The sequence below is a fragment of the Sinohyriopsis cumingii genome, chromosome 7 (assembly GCF_028554795.1).
Source record: "Sinohyriopsis cumingii isolate HCF-2022 chromosome 7, ASM2855479v2, whole genome shotgun sequence".
In the NCBI taxonomy this organism is placed as follows: domain Eukaryota; kingdom Metazoa; phylum Mollusca; class Bivalvia; order Unionida; family Unionidae; genus Sinohyriopsis; species Sinohyriopsis cumingii.
This window is the reverse complement of record NC_142967.1, coordinates 56,406,504-56,426,714: the sequence shown is the minus strand read 5'-3', so window position 1 is coordinate 56,426,714 and position 20,211 is coordinate 56,406,504. Positions and strand designations below refer to the sequence as shown.

Here is a 20,211-nt window from a genome sequence, read left to right as displayed (position 1 = left end):
TCAGGATAATGCAACTAGGTAGGACATCATGCTACATGTCTGCGGCATGATGCCCCAGTGCTAGACATCACTATAAACTGCCACACTGCTAACATCATAGTGATATGACTAAAAAATTGTTAAAGCTACGTTAAAAATCCACACACACATAAATAGTGAGACTTACAGAATCCATCTGTGTGTTGCTTGATAGGAAAATCACACGCAATGGTCCAGTTTATGGGCAGAAACAATACTTTAGGTTGGATTTACTCACATTATGGGTTGTTTTTTGTCTCAGTTCTCACTAGGATATAGTGTTGAGGAAAAAATAATACTCATTGTTATGGATATAGCCTTTCATATAGATTTTGTGTTTGGATATAGCTTAGGATGCAGACTGAATTTTCTATAAATAAATTTCAACAGAAAAAGAGAAATTTTTGTTTACAGTACAATAAAAAATGTTATAAACAAGAATTACTGTTTGTTTAATGGCTAACGAAATTGTTTTTCAGCAATAAAACTGCTTGAAAAATTACAAATGTTCATGATGTCATATGCTTGAAATTCTCTAGTGTTGAGGAGTACACTTTTGTGAAATAGATAAATCCATCATAACTTTCTCACTTGGGCAAACCGTATAAAGATATACTGTGTATTAGCATGACTGTCAAGACATTATTTTTGGAGAGCTTATGCTATGAACCCTGTCATCATTGAAGGGAACTTGTCCCTCATGCCAAATATTGGCAACCACTTCACTGACTTCTTTGTAACATTTTTCATTTGGTCCATGTGTCATGCCAATTTCAGTATAGATTCCTGTGGCTTTAATTGTGGATCCTTACTGATATGTTAACCTATCTACACCTTGGCAGATTGATAAGATATTTCAGTGCTTTGTTATAGTGACATCTTTAGGAATTCATGAGTTGCCTCCATTAATATGTAATGCCAGCTAATCACTAGCTTGTAACAGCAGTGTATTGTGCATTGGCCAAAAATGATGGATTCAATCAACTTCAAAAGGATACTTTAAAAGTTGAACATCAAAAGTAGCACTGCATACCAGAGAGAAGACATTTCAGATGTATTTAAGGGAAAGGATGTATTTGTGCAAACACAGATCAGCAGTGGAAGATTACTTATTTATGAAGCCATTCCAGTTGTGTGCGCCCTTGTATCTTCATGTAGGAACAATGTTCAAATTTGAACAACTTGATTTGATTCAATGTGGTGGCTTAGCACTGCATCTATTGAAATTCACAAACCTGAAGCACAGAATTATCTGATCGATCTACCATGGTGTAGATAGGTTAACATATCAGAACCTTGGTTACCGAAAATATATTGAGTACTACATCATGGTGTCATAAGTGACTGTGACCTTTATTTCATCAATCAATTCTTTGATTGACAAATGATTTTGAGCCAGCTTCTTGAACAGTCTTGTAGGGTTATCTGCCTTGATGTGGATCCTAATGTGTGTATAATATCACTCCAGATGTAGGTCACTGTGACCTGTATTTCATGGTTCATTATCTTCATTCAGAGTTGTTGCTTGGGATCAGTCTTGTTTATTACTGACAGTACAAATTTACATATGAATCTTTTTTTGCGATTAAGGCATGCAAATAATTGTGTAAATCCCCTATTAGAAGCAAGTGTTGATTGATATTACCTATTCACCTGATTTAAATTCCAATACAAAATGCCAAATTAATGGTGCCCCAATCAAGTGTACAGGTGAACTGTACTGTCTGACAGGGCATTCCATTGGTGTACAGGTGAACTATACTGTTTTATGACTGCATTCCATTGGTGTACAGGTGAACTGTAGTCTGACAGTGCATTCCATTGGTGTACAGGTGAACTATACTGTTTTCTGACAGCTCATTTCTGGTGGCATTCAGATTCTGCATAAGAGTTTTATGTTGAAATTTTTCAGGTGATATATATTGGGAGTAAATTATTGCACAGTGTGCAATAGAGATGGGTATTCCGCCAAACCCTTGTTTATACCTTCCACACACACACTTGGGGTGGGTTTCACTTCTAGTGTAAGTCTATCCCACTGTTCATCACTGTCTATGCACCTATCTTTCCATCCATTGGTCTTTTGTAGTTTCATATCTGAACTGTACTTTGTCAAAATATTTTCGGATAAATCTTTATCATGTGACATGACTTTCATGTTTTGATATTTTACTATTTTTTAGAGATTGGTGAATAATATCCTTAAATTCCTTAAATATAAAGTCACCACCCATAAACAGAAAACTCATTGGTGTTTGAAAATGTATCTTTTTAAGTTTGTTGATTACAGGATGTGGATCCAGTGTCACAAAGAATTCCATTCCCCGAGATCTGGAACTCAAATTTCATGTCGTTCGAATATTCCAAAAATAGACTATGGGTATACATACCTGCCAGCACTTATGATTTTGTTGTAAGTCTTATAAAAATGATTCTTAAAATATGGACTTGAAGTATAAAAGCAAAAACTACGGAAAAATTATCGTTGCCAAAAGTTCCATATAATTGGTTCATCCATGTTTGATTTGGAACTGGGTTTCATATTAGAATTAGGGAACCAGACTAACCTTACAGCAGCACCTCAGATGCTCTAAACTGCACATAATTTTTCATGCGAAGTGTCTGCATGGTCAAACTGTTGATTATAGAATTTTTAAAATGTGGCATCCAGCAAGCAATGCATGCTGAAGGCGAAACGTAAAATAAGCCTTTTATAAAGAGATAATAATCAGCACAGAAAAATAAAAAGGAATATTCAGGTTCTTGTGAATAAAAACAGGAAGGGAAACAGTTACATTTATTTGACATCACATATCAATTTGAGTATGTCTCATGGCGGGAGTTATAATTCCCTTCGCCATGTGAAATGAAGATTATTTTTTTTCAAGAATTATGTCAAGTTGAGAGATAGCAGCAAGCCATTGAGCTGCATAGGGTTTGGAACTGAAGTTTGTGCCACTGTACTAGTGGTAAATAAGGTCTGTCTGAACTTTAGAAACCTTTCAGTTAAACGTAATGTTTACCATCGCTGCATATTTCGAATACCAATGTTTCCAGCTTTACATTAGCAGTTAATGATATTTCGTTATACCTTACTCAAAACTGGTCAAACTGGGAAAAAATCAACTGCCTTACTGAGATGGTCTCATCAGGGTTGGCAGGTCTGGATTTAGCTCAAACAAGTATGAGCCAGTTGTGAAATTAGGTCTGTATTTACTTAGTAAAATTGGACACAATGAAATTTTGTATGAAACAAAGGGTTAGGTTACTTACACACAGTACACTGGAATTATGCCCGTGTATACTGTTTACGACTCAGATGTGTAACAAAAAGGAAATGAAACCAATAGATTTAGTAAAATCAATAAATAATTTATTGCCATTGAATACAAAGTTAAAAGACATTTACAGTTTTGTGAATTAGATATCAAATAATCCAGGATGTCCTATCACAAGTCCAAAAGTATATAATGTTCTGAGTGAATTCCACTAGTCTTGAATGTCATGATGTACCACAATGCTGGAATCCAGAATGTCTTTAAATGAGTTCTCAATAATTTCAAGGGACTGTTTTAGCCCAAAAGTCAATGAGCATTTTGTGATTCCAATGAATAACTTAAATAATTCATTTGTCTCAGATTATATCTGAACACAACTATAAACGATTCCAAAGACTGATCTTAAAACAGGAATGAATAATTGCTTACGAAATCCCCTGCATCCCCACTTGACCTACGATGCAATAGTATTTTTCAGAAAACTAATGGAAAATTCCACTTACTCTTAGCAATATTAGGCCTTAAACTGAAACTTTAATAAACATCTTGTTCACCACTTATAATCATGAAAAAGTCAGCCAAGCAGAACTTGAAAACCCTCCATCACCAGCATGACTAAAATAAGGTACTCTTTATAAATTAAATATGCATAACAGTTCTTCCATTTTACCTCAACCAAATCTTGTTTGAGCATGATTCTGAGTCAAATGTATGCATATTATTGCATCTGATTGGCCAAGCATGTCACTAATTGAGCAACAGTATTTCTGATCCGAGTTAGATCAAACTTTTTAAATAGTTTTGCTTAGTCAAGATGTTGGTTGTAATTGAGTAGGAACAAGATCTATACCTATTATTTTGAGGTAACTCTGCTGAGCTAGAATCATCATTAAGCTTATCACAGAGTCTATACTAAGCAAGCTCAGAACGTTAATGAGATATCTTTGGTCCGATTTTCTGAGCTTGTTACCTCTTGAGACCTTGGAGCTGTATTTCTCATCGAGTTTCAATCAGAATTGGTAAAATGGGTTTATGCCATCAATATCTTACATGACTTTGATTACGAGCAAGAGGTTATATATATTAATGACACTATTATCTTCAGAACTGATTTGTGTCAGGATAAAATAAAATGGGTAAGATCTGCATGATGTAAAGTTTGATATTTTACCTAGGTTTTGTTTATATCGGGTACACTTGGGCCTTTTTTATGTGCAGTATAAATACTTTTATATCTGGAATCATGAAGCTCAGTAAGGAACTGCATCTTGATGATTAATACACCATCATCATCACAAACATAGGTCACTGTGACCCATAATTAATATGTTGCTGACTTGTTAAATTTTTACTATTCAAGCTAGAAATAATAAAGTAAATGGCTATACATCTTGGTACCACACTGATACAGAATAGGTCGCTGTAACCTGCATTTCACATTTTCTTGGCTGAGGTTGAGTTTTTGCTCTTACCTGGTGACAACATAGGTCTTTAGCTTGATATATACATACAATCCTCTCAAGAATCGTGAAATATCATGAGGGGATGTCTTGATGATGACCACGACTCCCTCGTTACAGAAGTATATCTCTATAGCACACATTAAATACTTTACCGGCCTAGGTTCCATTTTGTGTTTGATGTTTTTTTCTTAGTCATTGTTTATGCTAGAGTCATCAAATTTATAATGATACCATTTGTATCAGTTCTGTATCCTTACAACAAAAAAAGCTTCATCGTGACCTATATTTCATCGTTTACTGGCTTTGGGTAAGGTTTTGCTTAAGATCACACTGCTTGTTAGCATGCTATATGCTCACTATCCAACCTATAACTCATGAAACCTGGTGAGGGGATGCATATTGATAATTACTATTCAAATAAGGTTTCTGTGTACATGTTTTTTATACTTCATGATTTTGTTGAAGTTTGTAGATTACAGTTCACTGAGTGGATGCTGTTTATATCTAAATCATGAAAGTTGATAATTGTATGAATCTCTGCTAATACTGTGCCATATTGCAAGCAAAGAAGATCAATATGAGCTACAATTATGATTATTAACTTGGGTTAAGTATGTGTTTATGATCACAGAGATTTTTCCATGCTATTGACATGCTAGGCTACTCGGAATGCCATCTCTGACCAGTGTGGTTACAAAGTAGCAGTACTTACATTTATTCCTTGGTAGACTGTCCATGTTAATGATCATGCAGGGTATATTGTGAAAGGCTGCCCACAACTGGCTAATTCTGTTTTACATTGAATGAATATAAGAATTAGATGAGTGGACTGCATAGTTTTGATCTGAGGCCTCAGCTGTAGTGGCTAATCAAGGTAATTTCTTGTGCTTTTAATATTAGAGGTTACCCCAGTGTTACTCAAAACCTGTAACTTACACCTTGTAAAATCTGGCATTTTGGGGGGTGGACAATGATAATAGCTCCTGAAGCAGATTTTAAGAAGAGCAATTTTTAAATTAAAAAAATATACAAAAACAACTATAATTTCTTAATTTCTGTTCTGTCATCAACTCAATATAATACCTCTTTTATTTATGTTAAAGAATGTTATTTTTATATTGTCCTGTGTCTTTTATATCCAGACATTATATATATGTATTATGATGTTTTATTGTGTATCAGTACAATATTAGCTACATAGTGTCAATATAAACTTAAAATTTTACAATTTACAAGACTAAGAGTTAAAAATGTAAAGGTAAATTTTGATTTAAAAAATGCTTTAGTTACTTTTAAAAATGCTTTAGTTACTTTTAACAATGCTTTAGTTAACAAAAGTTGCCAACATTATGTTGTCAGTATCACACTAGCCTGGATTTATTTTATGCATGATAATAAATGTTTAAAAGTGACTATGGGAGTCTTCCAAGAGATACATAGTTGTGAGCTATGTAATTGATGATTACACTCTGGTTCTTGTAACACACACTTTAAGAAAGGGTTTACATGAAAAACAACTTTTCTCCAGGCTTGCAAATGTTTCCATTATTTTGGTTTCATTTCAGTATACATGATCCTATACATATTGGAAGTGGGGTGAAGAGTCAGCCTAAACAAACAGGCCCTGTAAACGGCAATGAGTGTTACTTTTGGCGCACAACAGGTTGTCAGTTTGGGGACAAGTGCCGATGGGAGCATATTCCCGAAAGTAGATGGATGGACAGAAAACCCTGGCAGAAGATTACTGATTAATTTGAGACTGATGCCTCGTTTCATAAGCCTTACATCTGCAGCTGCTGTTCTGTTTCATCACATAATTTGCAAGCTATTTTAAATAGAAAGATGTGAACAGTGTTTTGTCGCATGTGTTAAAGATACCTTTTTTTTTTTTTATCATCTTCCACAGTATGATGTTCATCATTAGCAGCTTCACAAATATGAAGAGGTTGGAGATAAATAAAGATGAGATATGATGCTTTGAGGACCAGAAAGAACCAATTTCTTTGATTCATGCTAAGAAATAAATAACATTATGATAAAAAGAAAAACTTCTTATGCTGCTCATTCAGAATTGGAGATGGCCTGAACACCAGAAATGGGCCAAGAGCTTTTTATGAATTTCATCTTTTAGCTGACTTCTACGAAGTAGAGGGTAGCAATTCTGCTACCCCCAGTATTAGCATCTGCACAAATAAATGCATAAACATATGTATATTTGCATTGCATGTCGACCATTCTTTCTTCCTATGTGCTTGGCAGAAGTTTGGAGCGAGTTTCATAGCAGTCATCCCCTGCATAGGGGACTAAAATTGCACATGTGCATTATTCAACATTTTTTGGTCAGGTTTTGTGTTTAACTCGGGGTTTATGTACATTGTACATACTTTTGTACCTGGAATCATGGAACTTGGCGAGGGGATGCATCTTGACAAACAAGTACTACACCTTTGTCACAAAAGTTGGTCACTTTGACCCATATTTTACTTTTCACTGACTTTGGTTAAAGTGAATTTTATTTCTCAAGCTCTTCTCATGCTGGAATCATCAAACTAGATGATTTATCTTATTCTGTTTTGTAACCCAAGTTGCAATAGAAGGAAGTTCTAACATTTATCTCATGACCAGTGGGTTTTTTGAGGAATCTTGTATATAAATTGTTTGTACCTTCATTTTTGAAATTTGGCAAGAGGAAGCATCTTGGTAGGTATTTCACCTTAATCAAAAAAGATCGTCGCTGTAACACATTTCACACTTCAGTGATTTTTTTAAAGCTGAAGCACTTAGCGTCAGAATCGTCAAACACCTTTACTATAAAAGGTCATTTTAACCTACAGTACATTTTTTCAGATTTTTTTTGTCATGTAGCTCGTGACCATGTAGGATTATTTTACCTCGTGGTTGACACTGGTATATGAGGAATCATGAAACTCGGTGAAGGGATGCATCATATGAGTACTGTGCCTTAATCTCAGAGGTAGGTCACTCTTGTCATACTTCATGCTTCTTGGGTGAAAAGTTCCTATATTTACTATACATGCGTGATTCATTAAAGTATATGATTGGGAGGGGGATATAGCTTATACAGAGCCTGTGTATTTTGTAGTACTTGATGTTTTCATTTATTTGGACTTTTTTTGTTGTTGCTAAAGTCATTTTGCATTTCTTTATATTTACATATTTAGAACTTAATTTTTAATTGGCATCATACAGTCATCTTCACTAGCCAAGGTTCCGATAAGTTAACCCTATCTACACATTGTGGGATCGAGAAGATATTTTGTAAGTTTAACATTGAAAGTATGACTCTGTACCAGAGAGAAGCCGTTACAGGTGTATTTAAGTGAAAGGTGTTGGTACAAACACAGACCTGCAGTGGAAAAGTGCTTATTTATGAGTTAATTCAAGTAGTGTGCTGCCCTTGTCCTGATCGTGTAGGAATAGCAACTTAATTTTGATTGGATGCAGTGGCTTTCCGCCACATCCAACAAAATTCACAGACCTGAAAGCACAGAAATATCCACTCAATCCCCCATGGTGTAGATAGGGTTATCACATTGGAACATTGGCTAGCTAAGATGTAATAAACTAGTATTGTGCTAACACAATGCTGAACCTCAATTTAGTTAATCTGGATGATTGTATGCCTATCTCTTAGTACCACGCATATACAGGTAAAGGTAACTTACCTTTCACATTTAACAGTCATAGGTTAAGTGTTTCCATTTAGCTTGTGTCTGCAGTCTTTATTCCATACTATGTACATAATGCCTTACGTAGAATCATGAAAGCAGGTGAGGGGATGCATGTTGATGAACACCACACCCTCAGTACAGAACTTAGTCATTATGGAACATTTTATGCTTTCATTTCTCAGGCACTGTTTATGCTAGAATGATAGAAAATTTGTACCGATTATTCATCTCTGTTATAGTCCCATGCAGTTACAGCAGAATAAGCTGATAGTTATCTGTACTTCATTTATTGGTTAAAGATTTTGCTTTTAGCTCATGATCACTTACATTTACAGTATGATATATACATATTGTGATTCCTAGAATCGCAAGGTTAGTGTGGGAATGCATCCTGACAGATTCTACAACCTTATCTCCAAAAAGAGGCCTCTGTGACCAATAGTTCATGCTTCAGTGACTTTGTTGACATTTTGTTCTCAAAATTCATCTGTTAGGTGCTGTTCATGCTCCAGTCATGGAATTTGATCATTGGATTATATCTGTTGGTACTACACCCTTACAAACAAAGGAGGTTACTGAATTGCGTTATATGCCTTACTAACATGGGTTCATTCTCTGGGTTTAGCTTGCGACTAGTGACCACTGATTCTTTGATGTTATATACATGCTGGCCTAGTAAGAAAGCTCTTTCTGACCAGTGCAGTTGGATGTAGGAATAAATGTCTATTTGATGGTAAATTATGTGTGTGAGTGAGTGATTGTGTGTATGTGTGTGTGTGTGTATACATACATACATATATATATATGTGTGTGTGTGTGTGTGTGTGTATGAGAGATAATGATAGCTTACACATGACAGGTCAACTGTATTGTGTATATGAAGAGTGTAGGAATTAGAAGTGTGGACTGATTACTGCTGCATTGTTTGCATGTGAATCTCATCTGTTTTGGTCAATTCAGTTAATTAGTGATGCATGAACTTGGCTTGCTCTACTGGCTGTTACTCCAGGGTTACTCAAAGCCTGTAATTTTCACCGAGTAGAATGTTGGCTTCTTGAGGTCAACAATCATTATGTCTTCTGAAACAAATTTAAGACATTGTTTTTTTAATACAAGAACTACATTACTATGACTTTTATCAACACTTAATGTTACCGCTACATTAATATCCTTTTTACTTCATCTAGCTGACTAATATTTTTCATGTGATTTCAGTCAGACTTGGAATATGTGTTTAGATCATCGAATCTGAAATATCTTTGATAATGATTGAGTTCATGCACATTAATGAAGTGATCTTGCATCTGATTGGCTAGACGCCTCAAGTGGCTGAGTGGTCTCAAGCTCTTACCCTTAGAGACCACTTGCACATCTCACCTCTATCCGTACAGGTTTGTTGTCTTGGGCTAACCAGAGTGGGTATGTTAGAAGGTTTGCCAGTAGTTTTGCATGGGTCATTGGTTCTTCCAGGCTTCTTCCTCCAGCAAATATATTGACTATCATGTACTGAAAAATGGTGTTAAACCTCACAGAACCAAAGTAAACCTGATTGGCTTACCTCAGGACCGCACTGGGAGCCATGTGTCTGATCCAGTTTTGATAAAGCTTGAAATAATTGGTTTTTATCATCATTCAATAATGAGCGAGATTTGTGCATAATAATGCTGTAATCTTGTATCAGACTGGCTGAACTTGTTAACATTTTTGAAGCCATATGTATCTGATTTTGATAGAATTGAAACATATTCTTATATCGTCAGGAGCAGTTTTGAAAGAAAGCAGAATCACTACTTATTAATGAAGTAATCTTGTATTGGATTGGCTGTGCTTGTTATCACTTGTGAAGCCTTATTTTTTATCTATTGGGTTTATTATCATTAAGTTCTTGTATGTCTTTGATTAAAAGCAAGAGATTGTGCATATTAATTACATCTTTGTCACACTATAGTGAAATAGGTCAAATTAACATGATATGCAGTTTGGAAGACAGTTCACAAAGGATGTATTCTTTCAGTACTTGATGTCTGCTTCACGAAATGGTCAGCTGTTATGTAGTTCAGGTGAACGATATTAAGCACACTTGGGCCACTTGTAGTCGTTATCATATACTGTGTCACAGTTTACATATTTGTGTATGATTCATCTGTATTTTAGCACATTGCTGGTTATGTAGTGCCGATTAAACATTTTTAATTTTACATTTTAACAGATTAAAAGTTAAAATACCAAAGTACAAAATTGCAACAACAAAAAAAAACTTTGGTTAGTAATGGGATCAACATTTTGTTGTCAAGATGAGATTTGATGGAATTTATTGTCAGTATGGTAATTAACATTTTACATGGGCTACAGGAGACTACCATGAGCTTTGTAGAGGTTAACTATATAATCACTGATTTATGTTCACATTGAAGAAAGTAAGATAAACATAATAAAATCAAGATTGTTTTGTATTAAGCACATTTGTATAGGAAAGAGAACATTTTTTTAGACCATTTCATCTTGTTCATCCATGCAAGTTCAAAGTATTTCAAAGGAATTTTGTAGACATCTAAATCCTTTGAAATTAACAGTTCAGTAAAAATCAGTATACAAAGCATTGTTTTCCTTTTTAGAACAGTCAGCGAATCCACTGTTGATTTAGATTAATGTTTGTTGCTGATCCTTGAGAGATGGTTGTAAATCAGTACATTTTTTAAAAATCAGTTTTTTAAGCTCTATTTAAAATGAAGAGTTCTGATGCATCTAATCAAATTGTTGTTGAAGTGAGCAGCATCAGCATATCAGTCAGGCTGTTGTTCAGTTGTGCATTATCAGCATACCAGTCAGGCTGTTGTTAAATTGAGCATTATCAGCATACCAGTCAGGCTGTTGTTCAGTTGAGCATTATCAGCATACCAGTCAGGCTGTTTGGAGTGAACAGGATCAGCGTATCAGTCAGGCTGTTGTTGAAGTGAGCACTATAAGCATATCAGTCAGGCTGTTTGGAGTGAACAGTATCAGCATACCAGTCAGGCTCTTTGGAGTGAACAGTATCAGCATATCAGTCAGGCTGTTGTTGAAGTGAACACTATCAGCATATCAGTCAGGCTGTTTGGAGTGAACAGTATCAGCATACCAGTCAGGCTGTTTGGAGTGAACAGTATCAGCATATCAGTCAGGCTGTTTGGAGTGAACAGTATCAGCATATCAGTCAGTCTGTTTGGAGTGAACAGTATCAGCATATCGGTCAGGCTGTTTGGAGTGAACAGTATCAGCATACCAGTCAGGCTGTTTGGAGTAAACAGTATCAGCATATCGGTGAGGCTGTTTTGAGTGAACAGTATCAGCATACCAGTCAGGCTGTTGTTGGAGCGAACAGTATTAGCATATCAGTCAAGCTGTTGTTGGAGTGAACAGTATTAGCATATCAGTCAGGCTGTTGATGGAGTAAGAGTTATCATCATACCTGTCAGGCTGTTCTTTAATATTGAATATTGTACCAGTCCAGTCACTTTTATTAGATATTTTTGTACCCAACATTTGCCTTTTTCTGACATGAATATTGGGAACCATTTTGGTCTGTTTTCTTACTTTCACTTGACACAGTCCTATGCTCCCACTGTGTGGGGCAGAGTACATCTTAGTTGTAAATTCATCAAACTTGAGAAATTTGTTAGTATGCACAAAAACCACTCAACTTAGACTATGTTGTATCCATGTATAGACAGCCTGATTTAACTTCTAGGCCTTTACAGCCTTTTTTATTTTTTCAAAGTTTAAGCTTTTTGATCTTTTGAAACTGGTTTAACCTTGTTATCCTAATTGAGCAAACATTATGTGAGGTAGGCGAATGGAATTTGGCAGACATATTCGTATTTATATGTAGACCTGATTAGATGGTCAAGTCATTACAGCAATTTAAAACATTTTGTAACATGTTCACCTTCTGGTATTTGGACTTTAAAACATACATCTTGTTAGTATAATTAAGCAAGAGTATTTCAAGGTAGAAAAATGAAATATAATTGTTTTGTCTGCATTATATGTTTTTGATCTGATATGATTTTAAGGTGACAATATAATTTTTAAGTTTTAGTGATTTTTTTAAACTTTTGATACTTGTACCTGCTTTTCTTTTAATGATAACCTTGTTAACCAAAAACCATTTGAGGTACACAAATGAAATGTGTATATTGATGACCTGATTAGAATCTTATTCCATTATTGCAATTTTAAAAGGTTTTTATATATTTTTTTGCCTTTCTGGAATTTGTCTTTTGGTCTTTATTGGGGATGTTTCTACAAATGCAGATCTTTTTATAACCTACTATGAATGATGTGTTACTCGTGCCAACTTTCTCTTCATCCTTCCATTCCTCCATCCATTTAGGTTTTGCTTTTAGGTTCATTATGGGGCAGTTTCAGACTTAGATATGTTTATTTTTAACAATAACCTTGATACAGTTTATCAAAGCCATGCAAGGTAGTCAATATTTAGAATGCACTTTTCCATACATGTATAGATAACCTTTTCAGATTTTCATGCCACGAACCACATTTGCACATCTGTCACCTTCCTTGTTAACACACAGTAACAGTTTTATTCCATCTACCTTTACCAAGCTGTATCAATGGCTTGCACTTGGAGTAAGAAAGAATTCTATTGATTTGGGGTCAAAGGTTAAGGTCACTGCTTGAAAGAAGTAAAATTGTTATCCATACAGTATTATTATTTGTACATCACAGACCAGGACTGAACTAAATGGTTTGTACATGGGTTAAGGAAGAATCCTACAAGTTTTGGGGGTCAAAGGTCATGGTCACTGATTGAAAGAAGAAAACTGGTTTCCTTGTTACTTTAGTTATACATCATAGACCTTGACTAAAATTTGTAGAATAAGGTTGAACCCCATTGATTTGGTGGTTTAAGGTCATGGTCAATGTGACTGAAAGAAGAAAATGATATCCATACAATATAATTTTTTCTGTATCACAGACCTTGAACTTACTTTGTGGATGGCTTGCACTTAGAGTAAGGAAGAAGCCAATCATTATTGGGGTCAAAGGTCAAGGTCACTGATTGAAAAAAGAAGTTTGTTTCTGCACAATAACTTTAGTTCTACGTAGACCAGCATTCAAATCTGGACAACTTACACTTGCAATAAGAAAGAAACCAGTTCTTTTAGCATTCCAAAGGTAGTGGTTACTGTGGCTGAAAAAATATAGTTTCTGCACCAAATATTCAGGGTCATAGTTTCTGTACCAAATATACAGGGTCATGTACCTTCAGCATAATATGTGGATAACTTGCACTTTGGCTTGAAAGAAGTCTATTGAGTTTGGAGTCACTGTTCAAGGTCAGTCTGACTAAAAGAAGAAAAAATGTGTTTTTTTTTTCAATAGGTTCTAGACCACATATCTTGACCAGAGTTTGTGTATGGGCTGGCACTTATAGTTAGGAGGCCTGTTAATTGGGGGTCTACTGTGGCCAAAGGTTAAAGTTGTTGAAAAATTTGTTTAGCACAGCAACTTTTGTTTAGACTAATTTCTGTTACCAAATTTTGTGGTTGGCTTGCCAGTAGATTTTGGAAGTAATTTTTTTCTACATAATAAGTTTATTTCAAGACTGTACTTTGACCAAAGGTAATTGTACTTGTGACCCATTGATAGTAGTCTTTCAAGTCACCAATACCATATTGGAACTGGTATTCTCGTTTCATATTTTTCTAGTTTTTAATTTTTGGGTGAATTTGACACAAATCTACTTGTGATTTATTTCTTTGTTTGGGGCCAAGTGGTCTAATGTGCTCACCTTTACAGATCAGTGCCATCACACCTGTCCTCTTGGGTTTTAAGTCTAAGGTTCAGCCAATGTGGGCATGTGAGAAAGCTTTCTAGTAGCTTCCTGTGAGTTGTGGTTCTTACCAAGGTTTCCCAGCGTTTTTCCTCCACCTGTTATACTGTCTACCATATATGCATTGTGAGCTTAAAAATGGCATTAAACCGATAACAGTGTCAACAACATTTCTTGCTTTCCTTTTTTGATTGTTCTCAATACACAAGTTCATATGTAGAGGGGTTTGGGGGAGGTGTAATAAACAAGACTTAGTTTGGTAGCTCATTCTAAATGAACAATGTGTGTCAGATTAAAGTGGCTAGATGGTTTTTGTACTTGTATATCATGTACCCAACTGTGACCACCATCAACACACTTCCAGATTTTCCATCATTTAATTTACCAGAAGATCAGGTCCCATAAGATATCCAGCAAACAACATAGATCCTGATCTGTTGGTGCATTAATGGAGCCACTGTGGTTCAATGGTTTAGTATGCTGGGCCTGCAACTGAAAGTTTTTTTGTTGAGATTCATCCGTCAAACTAGCATGGGTCAACTAATGTGGAATGTCTCCGGGCAAGGCGCTCTGACTCTGTTCCATTTGCCTGAGTAAACTAATGTTGTCTGTTCCAGGGCAAGCATTAAATTCTACTTGCCAAATAATGTGTTGTGCCCCAGGGCAAGGCACACTTCCATTTGGCAAGTCAACTAATGTGGTATGTCCCAGGGCAAGGCACTCTATTCCATTAGCCTGAGTCAACTAATGTGTTGTGCCCCAGGGTAAATCACACTGTTTCATTTGCCTGAGTCAACTAATGTGTTTTGCCCCAGGGAAAGGCATACTGTTCCATTTGCCTGAGTCAACTAATGTGAAATGTCTAATGTTGTAAAGCACTTAGAGCTTCTAAAGATTAGGTGCTATACAAAGTCCTCATTATTATTATTATTATTATTATTATTATTATTATTATATGTCCCAGGGCAAGGCACACTATTCCATTTTAATGTGGTGTGCCCAAGGGCAAGGCACTCCAATCTACTTGCCCAAGTCAACTAAAGTGGTGTGACAGTGAGCAAGGCACTCTATTCCATTTGCCTGAGTCATATAGTTTGTTGTGCCCCAGGGCAAGTCACACTATTCCATTTGAAAGTGGTGTGCCCAAGGGCAAGGCACTCTATTCCATTTGCCTGAGTTCATATAATTTGTTGTGCCCCAGGACAAGTCACACTATTCCATTTGAATGTGGTGTGCCCAAGGGCAAGGCACTCTATTCCATTTGCCAGTCAACTAATGAGGTGTGCCCAAGGACAAGGCACTATTATTCCATTCTCCTCAGCACTGAAAAACCTTCATGTGTTGCTATGCTGTGAAACACCAAGCTATACCATAATCAAAGATCATGGTTCGTGCATTTGGATGAGCATCATGGTAAGCAGTTTGACTGGTCAAAACATCAAACTTGTGCAGCACTAGGTAGGTAGATTTTACATTGTTTTCACAAAAATAGCTAGGTAAACATATAGGAATGCCATATGAGCATCATCTATCCTTCAGCAGTTGCTTCTTACCAATGAAAAGGCCGTATTTCTGATCTGATTTTGATCAGACTTGGAATATAGGTTTATATTGTAAAGATCTGAGGAATTCAATTTCCATGCAACTTAATGAGGTGATCTTGTTTCTGATTGAGTTTATTATTATTATTGTTATTATTATTATTATTATCTGGTTTCGACCAATCTTGGAGTGTATGCTTTTATTATCAAACTTGGATAATGAACTAGATTCATGCATGTGCATGCATCACTCTTGAAACTGATTTGATTTCAATCTGACTTGGAGAGTTTATATCATCCAGAACTCAAGTGATTATTATTATGTGCAAAATCCAAGATGATGAGCAAGATTTTTACAAAGAATTTGTATCAGTTTATAGTAAAATAGGTAAAATTGACATGATGTAAAGGTTAGGAGTTGTATCAGTTTATAGTAAAATAGGTAAAATTGACATGATGTAAAGGTTAGGAGTTGTATCAGTTTATAGTAAAATAGGTAAAATTGACATGATGTAAAGGTTAGGAGTTGTATCAGTTTATAGTAAAATAGGTAAAATTGACATGATGTAAAGGTTAGGAGTTAGTTTTGGGTTATGTTCTTTTAATACTACTTAAACTTGGTCAGCTGTTACGTTAGCAAGTTGATGTGAGGCCCACTTGGGTCTCTTTTCAGGGTAGAGGAAGTAAACAGTCGCCCATTATTTTCAATCTTGTGCTTTTAATACACATTTGCTCAACAACTTTGAAAGAAGACCTGATAATGTATGATTACTTTAACAGGGTGATGTAATTTTTATTTTATTACAGCCTCACACTTTAAATTATGCATTTGAAAATAGGTGGCATAAATGTAGCATTCACAACACAGAATTTGTCAGGATGTATGTACTTATGTGGAGAATCATGTATGCTTGGTAATATATTGGTAATATTAGTATTGACGTCAAGTCCATTAAAAGCCACATTATTGAAATTCATGGAATAAATCCAACAGTTCGACGAATAAATATAACAAAGACCTATTGTAATGTAATTTAATGTGCAGATAAATGTGTCATGTAGGTTGCTAATTGGAATAAATGTTACTACTGCATTTTGGTGTATGTGCAGATAAATGTGTCATGTAGGTTGCTAATTGGAATAAATGTTACTACTGCATTTTGGTGTATGTGCAGATAAATGTGTCATGTAGGTTGCTAATTGGAATAAATGTTACTACTGCATTTTGGTGTATGTGCAGATAAATGTGTCATGTAGGTTGCTAATTGGAATAAATGTTACTACTGCATTTTGGTGTATGTACAACATGCTCTTTTTGTACCCATTTTGGGGTATTTTCACTAGGGGTGCATGTTTTACAGTAGAGCAAAGGTAAGGTGGGGTTTTTTTTTTACAAGTTGATCTGATTAGAGGATTATGACATTAAACTGCCAATATGCATCACATCCTTGTGAAATGATGATTTTTTTACATTGTAGTGACATTGTTTCTTGCCTTAGTTAAGAAATAACTTGTGCTTACAAACCTCGAGCATCTGGGTTTTTTTGACTGCTTATGTTAGTAACTCATTTCATTTCTTGTTGCTATGTAGTTTTTGTTCTCTGACACAGCTGGAAATATGAGACTCGTAACTTGTTCATCTACTCACTGTCATGAAAACTTAACATCGATACATGTTATGAAACTAAAGAATAAGTTATTGTATCAAATTAAAAATCACAGCATTTGATACTTGTGACTAGTGATAATTGACTTGATTTGTCAAGGTATGCTAAGCGTAAGAGCAGTGCACTGTCTGAATAAAAAATGTCTTAGTTCTGTTTCTCATCTTAAAGCACAGTATTTGATTCGTTGTGACTACACGGTGATGGTTGCTTCGATTCCACCTGATATTTGGCAGTATGTATTATCCATTGTGCCTAGGGCCTATGAACACCATGTTACGGAAAAGTATTTTTTTGTCATGCCTTCATATGCACTGTGAGTTGTACGTATCACTTTTCCTGATCGGTCAGTGTGAATGTTAAAATGTGGAAAGTCAGATATTCGGGTGGGGGAGATACATCAGTGCACAGATGCAGGTGAGACACTGGGATCCAAAGATTTCTTGTCTATTCATGTAGCTAAAAAAAAAAGTGGCTTGGAATGAGCACCAATTCTTGATCTGAGGCATTTGCCTATTCCATACTTGCTTGTGGGAGAAAAAAATTGTTTTAAATGATTGAAACTTTCTTTTACACTGCAACAAGATAACATTTTATAATCACCTAAAGCAGTTGTGGATGAAATGCATGTAGTTTGTAAAGTTTTGTTTGTTTCACTGCTGTGGGGAACATGGATATCTGAAACACGTGCCATATACATATAATCTGTCATTAAGTACTTTACTGTGAGAGATGCAAAATGAAAACTTGCCATTTATGCAAAAATGAACCAAAAAAACTGTTAAATGTGTGTTTTCAGGCAAATCAAGACATTGTCTTTAGTGAGAAATATCTTGTACCGTAGATATAATTACTGAGATATTTTGTTCAGAATATCATACTTTTACATTATAATTAGAATTCACTTTCACTGGTAAGTTTTTGGGAATAGGGTTTCATTTTACTTTTAAAATGGATCTGAAAGCAAGTCAGAATACTTGACTATACTCAGAATATATGCAGGTTCATGTCCTATTAAAAAGATTGTCTCACACCAATACACTTAGATTTGGAAGTGCATCTAAATGTAGGCTTGCCTTCAGCTTTAACTCTTTTTGTTGTTAAGATACTCCAAAAAACAGTAACGTTGTTCAGTCTTTTTTTTTTCATTTGAATATCTTTACATATATATTTTTAAGAAATAAAGCATTTCAGTATTACAAACATGTCATTTATATTTATATTGGTTTATGCCCCAATGTTGGACGTTAATGTGGCACTTTTGCAATTTGTCTGGACATGAGTTTTCATGTTTCAACACAAGAAATTTAATTGTCATTACTGTATATACTCAAGTCATCTCCAGCTGGAAACTGCATTAACCCGGACATGCCACTGCGTAAGGAACCAGCAGATCTGGACTTCTACAGTCTTTTAAACCTAATAAGTACAACAAACAACATGGATCCTGATCTACTGGCACATTATGTAATAGAAGATATTGACCTATGCAGTCTGTTGAACCTGATAAGTAAAACAAACAACATGGATCCTGATCTACTGGCACATTATGTGATAGAAGATATTGACCTATGCAGTCTGTTGAACCTGATAAGTAAAACAAACAACATGGATCCTGATCTACTGGCACATTATGTGATAGAAGATATTGACCTATGCAGTCTGTTGAACCTGATAAGTAAAACAAACAACATGGATCCTGGTCTACTAGCACATTATGTGATTGAAGATATTGACATATGCAATATGTTGGACCTGCAAAGTCCAAAAGACAACATGGACCCTGATCTACTGGCACATTATGTGATCGCAGATCTGGACCTATGCAGTCTGTTATACCTAATCAGTACAATTTTTAAAAAACGGACCCTGAACTACTGGCACATTATGTAATAGAAGATCTGCACCTATGCAACATGTTGGACCCAGCAAGTCCAACAAACAACATGGACCATGATCTACTGGCACATTAGTTGAGAGAATATCTGGACCTGTGTAACATGTTATACCTAATCAATACTACAGACAAGATGGATCTTGAACTACTGGCACATTATTTGATAGAAGATCTGGACCTATGCAGTCTGTTATACCTAATCATTACAACCAACAAGATGGACCTTGATCTACTGGCACATTATGTGATAGCAGATCTGAGTCTCTGTTGTTTCATTTTTACCTGACTTACACCCATGTATATATACTGCGTCTGTTAATTAGGTTTCATTTGCATCCCTCTCATTCATAAGTATTCCTAATACAAAAGCCCAAACTGGAAAAATCCTCTTCATTTTGTTCCCCACACCTTGATTAAACTTCACATGTAACTTTTTCAGTGAGCTATATTTTTTAAATACAAAAACCAGTGTCAGCTATTTTTCCTATAAAGGCTGTTTAGCATTAATGTTTCCCATTTGTTTGAAAACATTGTGGTTGGAATTGAAAGTTCTACCCATCATTTATTGTTTTGAAAATTATTGACAGTAGTAGTTCTTCAGTTAAAGTTTTACATCAACTTTTTTTTAAATTACTCAAATCCTAGAAATATAAAACAGAATTTTGTACAAGCTGTAGCAAGTTAAATTCAGAATGCTCTAAATAGATGAAAATTGTCAGACACACGAGCAGAGGCCTTGTGGGGTAGGGTTGGATTTGTTTGTGTTAGATGGGAGAGCTGTTCCCCTTGTATATTGTTCCATAATTGTTATAATTTCTTACT

The 20,211-nt window shown here is 35.3% G+C and overlaps 1 protein-coding gene across 7 annotated transcripts in view; it reads left to right on the top strand.

Moving 5' to 3' along the window:
- Positions 1-18,695, top strand: part of LOC149795305 (uncharacterized) — a 121,685-nt gene extending 102,990 nt beyond the window's left edge. For 6 of the 7 annotated variants that reach the window (XM_089965044.1, XM_089965041.1, XM_089965040.1 and 3 more), the window contains one exon: positions 6,325-18,695. In XM_089965044.1, the coding sequence (XP_089821170.1) occupies positions 6,325-6,511 (187 nt within the window). In that variant the 3' untranslated portion in view covers positions 6,512-18,695. The remainder of the gene's footprint in view (positions 1-6,324) is intronic. The other variant, XM_089965042.1, reaches the window with a different exon arrangement.
- The last annotated feature ends 1,516 nt before the right edge of the window (positions 18,696-20,211 follow it).